The 6,987-nt window shown below is 40.3% G+C and overlaps 1 protein-coding gene across 2 annotated transcripts; it reads left to right on the top strand.

Moving 5' to 3' along the window:
- Window positions 1-1,862: 1,862 nt before the first annotated feature.
- On the top strand, window positions 1,863-6,987 carry ZBTB6 (zinc finger and BTB domain containing 6). Of its 2 annotated transcripts, none has more exons than XM_007539960.3 (2): window positions 1,863-1,996; window positions 3,362-6,987. In XM_007539960.3, exon 2 carries the CDS (start codon window positions 3,371-3,373, stop codon window positions 4,643-4,645), a length of 1,275 nt encoding a protein of 424 aa, XP_007540022.1. In that variant the 5' UTR covers window positions 1,863-1,996; window positions 3,362-3,370; the 3' UTR covers window positions 4,646-6,987. The 2 variants fall into 2 exon arrangements, with proteins under 2 accessions (XP_007540022.1, XP_060056100.1); XM_060200117.1 differs by lacking the exon at window positions 1,863-1,996 and adding an exon at window positions 2,006-2,130.

Raw genomic sequence — 6,987 nt, 5'->3', positions numbered from 1 at the left:
AGGTGTCTCTGCTTCTTTCCCTTTCTATCTCTCCCTTTTCAATTTTTCTTAGTTTCTATCCAATAATAAATTTTGTTTATTCCCTTTTTGTTGCCCTTGTTTTATTGTTGTAGTTACTGTTGTTGATGTTATCATTGTTGGATAGGACAGAAAGAAATGGAGAGAGGAGGGGAAGATAGAGAGGGGGAGAGAAGGACAGACACCTGCAGACCTGCTTCACCACTTGTGAAGCGACTCCCCTGCAGGTGGGGAGCTAGGAGTATGAACCTGGATCCTTACACTGGTCCTTGCACTTTATGCCACGTGCACTTAACCCACTGCACTACTGCCCGATAAAATTTTTTAAAGTAAACACTGCAAAGCCTTCCTTATTCCTATTCTGTGTATTTATTTATTGCCACCAAGGTTATCTCTGCAAATCCACCACTCCTGGTGGCCTCCTTTCTTTTTTCTATTTTATTTGATAGGAGAGAAATTGAGAGGGGAGGGGGAGATAGGGAAAGAGAGAAAAAGGGACACCTGCAAGTCTCCTGCTGGTGGGAAACAGGAGCTTGAACCCATATATAGTAACGTGTGCTCAACCAAGTGTGCCACTGCTTGGCCTCTCATTCTTTAAAACTTCCAAACCAACTACAAGTTTAGTTTCAGAAGAACATCTTGGTTAAGGGCAATTTTTTAAAGATTTACTTAGTACTAGGTTTGATGTATATGTATATAGATAGAACACACCAGACTGTCACTGGCATGTGATGCCATGGATGGACCATTTTATCCACCTTGCCATGTCCTCACCACTAAGCACAGATTGTTTCTAGGTGCAATTATTTCCAATGAAAACCTATTTGACTTAGGGTGAAACAAATGTCTTTAAGAACTAAGTCAGACATTTGGTTAAACTTGGTACCTGCTTAATGCTAGACTTCAGGAATGCAGAGGTCAGCCACTGTCCTAATAAATACTTCCATCTAAACAGCACATGGATTTTAGAACAGCTATAATAGCTACAAAGATGAAGGTAGTATCCCAAGAAAGCTTACAGGCTTCCTACTGGGAACCAACAAATTCAGGGGGTAGTTAAGGTATGATGTCATTCATGAGGGATATTTTGAAGGGTAGGTACGTCGCATGAGGAATAAGGCTTAGTCTGCAGTTTATACTTAAGGCTCAGGCTTGTGGGGAGAGAGACCCGGAGAAAGCAATAGATCCTGATGGGCCATTAAGCAATCTCGAATTCCTACCACAGTCTCCTTTCATTTGCCATTTTCTAAATTGTAATTTTTTTCTTTTCTTTCATTCGTTCTTTCTGTCTCCAGGGTTATTGCTGGGGCTCAGTGCCTACACTACGAACCCACTGCTCCTGTAGGCTATTTTTCCCATTTTGTTGCTCTTGTTATTGTCATTGCTGTTGTTGCGGATAGGACAGAGAGAAATGGAGAGAGGGGTAGGCAGGGAGGGGGAGAGAAAGATACCTGCAGACCTGCTTCACCGCTTGTGAAGCGACTCCCCTACAGATGGGGAGCCGGGGGCTCGAACCGGGATCCTTATCCTGGTCCTTGCGCTTTGCCACCATGTGCGCTTAACCCGCTGCGCTACCTCCCGACCCCGTAAATTGTAAATTTAAAAGAAGACGTGGTCCATAATAATTCGGGGGGAGGTTCCCAGGGGGTCACAACCCTACGTTGGTAGATGCGCTGTCCCCCAACTTCACAACCCGTCTCCGATTTAATTGGAGGTCCCGGAAGGCTGTTGGCGGAACAGGAGAGAAGAGATTCACCGGAATTCGGGGGACTCTACATTCCAGGAGGCTGGGGGAAGAATAGGCGAGCGGAAAGAAAGAGGAAAGGAAAATGTTTCAGGATCTTCTTCCGGGGCGCCCAGGCGACCACTACGGGGACTAAAATGAGTTGACACCGGATGTGCCCCCTCCCAAGCGGAGCCTTTCTTCCGGCCTGGTCCTACGCTACCGCGGAAATTTCTAGTCTGGCTTTTTAAGCTGGTGAGTGAACTCGTCTGGGACTCAGGCAGGTGTGGGGAACCCGAGCTGGTGGAGGAGAAGCAGGGTTGTTGGGAGAGGCCTGGGAGTGGTTAAATTGGTGCTGCAACGGCCTGAACCACAGGACCTTAATCCTGGTAGGTTTGTTTTCAGAAGACCTGGGTGGCGAGCTGGAAGATTCACCGATTCTGTTAACAGCTGCTCCCTCAGCTGCTCGGCCTGCCCTCTGCCTACTGCGGGAACTTTGGTGAATCAGGCACCATTTCCTGGTGTTCTGGGAGTCTTTGCCTTTCTGGGAGGGCGGCTGGAGGAGGAGCCATAGAAGCCTTACAGGTTTTGGGCCTTAAAGGAGCCGAACCTAGAAGAAGGGTCTGGCAGTGAGAATGTAACACGTGCAGAGGTGTATGCTGATTTTCCTGTGGGTACTACGGTGAAAATCTAAATATCGACAGAGCTGCAAAGAGGGAAAGAGGAAAAAAAAATAGCTATAAAGGTGCTAGGGTCAAATTGTAAAGGGTCTTGTATTTGCTATGAAGTTTAGGTTGTCCTGGGGATAGATGAGAGTAATGGGAGATTTAAAAGCGGAGGAGAGGATATATACATTTGTAAGTTTTTAAAAGTGAATTCTATTGTATTCAGGTGGGGTCGTTTGGGACATAAGAGAGTGGTCTTGAGATCTTTTGGAAGGCCTTGCAGGGGAGTCGGGTGGTAGCGCAGTGGGTTAAGCACACATGGTGCGAAGCACAAGGACCGGCATAAGGAAGGCCTTACAATTGTCAAGGTGAACGGGACTGAGCACCTGGTCAAGCGCATATACTACAGTGCACAAGGACCCGGCTTCAAACGCCTGGTCTCCACCTGCAGGGGGAGAGCAGGGTGAAGCAAGGCTGCAGGTGTTTCTCTGTTTTCTCCCCCCCTCTATCTCATCCTCAGCTCTCAAATTCTCAGTCTCTAACCAATACTAAATAAATAATTAAAAAGGAAATGAGCATCTGCAGTAGTAATGTGAGGCTAGAAAATTATAGTTCTGGAGGGGGGGATTTGTAGTTCACAGTAAAGTTCCTAATTTGGAATACCGTGTTAGATCTATTTAGCAGTGGACATTAACTGTGCGTATGAGGACATTGGGAGGAACATAGAAACTGTAAAGTGCAATTGAGTGTAATAATGCTATACAAAGAAAATATGCAAAATTTGCCACAAAGAAAAATGTATTTAAATGTTTTGGATTTTGTGGTGTTGGCATAGGAATTCACTGTCAGGACCCAGATGAGAATTTGATTTTTCTTTATCCAATTCAGATTTGGGTTGTTGTTGATTTAAGCATTCCCTATCTTTACATCAGTATTTGTGTTTTATTTTGCATAGATTGCAACCATGGCTGCTGAGTCTGATGTTCTGCACTTCCAGTTTGAACAGCAAGGAGATGTAGTCTTGCAGAAAATGAATCTCTTGAGACAACAGAATTTATTTTGTGATGTATCAATTTATATTAATGATACAGAGTTCCAGGGGCACAAGGTGATTTTTGCTGCCTGCTCCACTTTCATGAGAGATCAGTTTTTACTCACACAGTCAAAACATGTCAGAATTACCATCTTGCAGAGTGCAGAAGTTGGCAGAAAATTATTACTTTCTTGTTATACTGGAGCACTTGAAGTTAAGAGGAAAGAGCTCTTGAAGTATTTGACAGCAGCTAGTTACCTTCAGATGGTTCACATTGTGGAAAAGTGTACAGAAGCTTTGTCAAAGTACCTGGAAGTTGATCATTCTATGAAAAACAACAGTCAACATTCTGACTTATGTCAGTCCTCTGAACTAGATGTTAAGAATGAAGAAGAAAATTCAGATAAAGACTGTGAGATAATTGAAATTTCAGAAGATAGTCCTGCAAACATAGATTTCCACATTAAAGAAGAGGAAAGCAGTGCTTTACAGTCTACAGTCGAGAGCTTAACACCAGAGGGAAAGGAAATGAAGTCACCAGAGCTATCTTCAGTAGATATAGGTTTTAAAGACAATGAAATTTGTATCCTCCATGTGGAATCTATCAATACTGGTGGTGTAGAAAATGGACAGTTTCCTCAGCCTTGTACCTCTTCAACAGCAAACATGTATTTTCCTGAAACACAGCATTCACTGATCAATTCTACAGTTGAGAGCAGAGTGGCAGAGGTTCCTGGAAATCAAGATCAGGGCTTATTCTGTGAGAATACTGAAGGAACTCTCAATACAGTGAGTGAGATTCAAAATCTGGAGGATGTTTATTCACTGAGGCATCAGTGCCCTAGGTGTCCTCGAGGATTTCTACATGTCGAAAACTACCTGCGTCACCTTAAAATGCATAAACTGTTTTTGTGTTTGCAGTGTGGAAAAACATTTACACAGAAAAAAAATCTCAACCGGCACATTCGAGGCCATATGGGCATCCGTCCTTTTCAGTGTACTGTGTGCTTGAAGACATTTACTGCTAAAAGCACACTACAGGACCACTTGAATATACATAGTGGAGATCGACCATACAAATGCCACTGTTGTGATATGGATTTCAAGCACAAATCTGCCCTTAAAAAACACTTAACATCTGTTCATGGCAGAAGCAGTGGTGAAAAACTCCCAAGGCATGATCTCAGTAGGCAAAATCTATTATAATTAGAATCACATCTTGCTATATAAGCCTTATATTATTCTGTTAGGCAAGTCTTCCTGTAGAAATGCAGCATTTTTAATATTGCATAACCCCATCCTTGGGTTTTATTTTTGGTTTGCTGACACATGTTATCCTTTCTGAACTTCTACCAGTTGCAGAGTGGTGAGACATAAAATAATAAAGCAGATGGGATCTCATTTCATACATTATACATAAGCCCCAGAGGTTTACCTAAAGAAATAATATTCTGCTAAATCTTCTTTTTAAAAAAAATTATCTTTATTGGCTAGAGACACTCAGAAATTGAGAGGAAGGGGGAGAGAGAGTGGAGAGAGGCAGACAACTGCAGACCTGTTTCATCACTCGCAAAGCTTTCCCCCTGCAGGTAGGGACCAGGGGCTTGAACCTGGGTCCTTGCTCACCTGTAATGTGTGCGCTTAACCAGGTGCGCCACCACCTGGCCCCTTCTGCTAAATATTCTTTGCTCTTCTTTTTTTAACCAGAGCACTCTTCAGATACAGGTGGTGCTGGGGACTGAAGCTGGGACCTCTGGTGCCTCAGCATAGAAGTTTATCATGATACTTTTATCTCCCTGTCCCTTAATAGCCTTGATTCTTGGAATCAAGCAGTATCAAGTCAGATTTCCAGATTCTGATATAGAATCTTCAAATAACTGATATGTGTAATACTTGGTGGAAAGAAAACATTTTTAAAAATATGCTGTAAGCCATTTTAGTCACTTTAAGAATAGACAAGTATACTGATTTTTTTTTAAACTGAGTACTACTGGACCTTATACTAAACACAAATGTATTCATTATAAAATGTAGAGAAAATTCAAATTCATTTGGGAAATTCCTTATTATGAGCTAATATACCTTAAAATCATATTTCTGTCAGTTTTTACTCTACATATTTTGGAAATGACTGATTGAACCCAGGTTTTAAAATTTCATTTAATATAATTGCATTTAATTTTGTGACCAATAAAATAACATAATTGGCATAAAATTATGAATCTTTTTTTTGTTTAGCAATCCCAACTTTACCAAAGATGCTTGTCTAACTTTTTGTAGTCACCCTACTGTGAAATTGTTACATTTTTTTGGTGTTACATGTGTATATGTGAAAACACCACTGCAGTTAAAAACTTGTTATGCTGTTCCCTTGTGTTCAGCTATAACTATAATTTCTCTTTTATGGAAGTCATAAATCTTACTGTGTCCCCTTTTGCAATGCTTCTTTTCTCTCAACATAATACCTTTGGGATTTGTCCATGTTGCATCTATTCAATCCATTTTTTATTTTGAATTGGCAATATGTGCTAATTTCGTTTATTGCTAGATGTATAGTTTAATTGCTTTAATGATGCTTTTGTTTCCTTCATGTTGACAAAAATTCTAGTCATTAAGGATTTTATTTTATTTTATATTTCTAGAAATTTGCCAAAAACAAAACCATGGCTATGTGGTTATTTTACTGGGAGTAATATGCCAGGTTGTGTTATGAATCATTGTTCATTAATAACTTACCTACATATAGTGCAACACATTTTTGTTATCATAGCAAAGGTTAAGATACGTTGTAGGGCAAGTAATATTCTCAGAAGCTAGTAAAGAAGCCTGACTGGATGCATTTAACTGCTAAGATGCTCTGTTTCTCCTCTATTCAACTCAGATTTATATAGAATTTCTACTATTTTATTTATTTAAAGCCCTTCCGTATTTTCAGACATAATATACTTAGTACAGTTTATAGGAGTTTTGTGAGAAATCACATGTTGACTGTTAGACATGTTAAATATCCTTTTAATGAAAAATATATTCTTCATAAAATTTTAACTCTGGGAGAGACTTTAAAAAAAAAACCCAGCTTCTCTTTGAACATGTTTGATAAGGAAAATGGCTTCATGACCCTCAGGTCAGTAGTTAGTAACATTGGAGAGGTAACCTCTATTTGAATTTTTCTGAGATTTATATTTAAAACAAAACTTTGGTCCTCATAATTTTTCAAATAATTTCCAGATGGAAAATTCTATGATTTTTACATGTAAATCTTCCCAAGTTCCCAAGAACAGAAGGGAAAGCAACAGAGGAGGACTTCTGTGTCTTTATGAGTGTTTCTACTTGAGTACCCCTCTAAAGATAGACTTTTTCTAAAGTTACAGTGTTAGATCATGGAGAACATGATATAACCCAGCACTCAATATTATTTCCCACTTAAGTTATGATTGGCCGTTTGTAGACATGAAAATGGTTACCTTTCAGAAGTAGTTTGCGATTGAAGTATTTTGCTTATTTTTGCTTCTTAGAATGAAAGCTTGTGAGGGAGGACTGGAAATGGG

The sequence above is a fragment of the Erinaceus europaeus genome, chromosome 10 (assembly GCF_950295315.1).
Source record: "Erinaceus europaeus chromosome 10, mEriEur2.1, whole genome shotgun sequence".
NCBI classification, from domain to species: domain Eukaryota; kingdom Metazoa; phylum Chordata; class Mammalia; order Eulipotyphla; family Erinaceidae; genus Erinaceus; species Erinaceus europaeus.
This window is presented reverse-complemented; position numbering and strand designations above follow the sequence as displayed.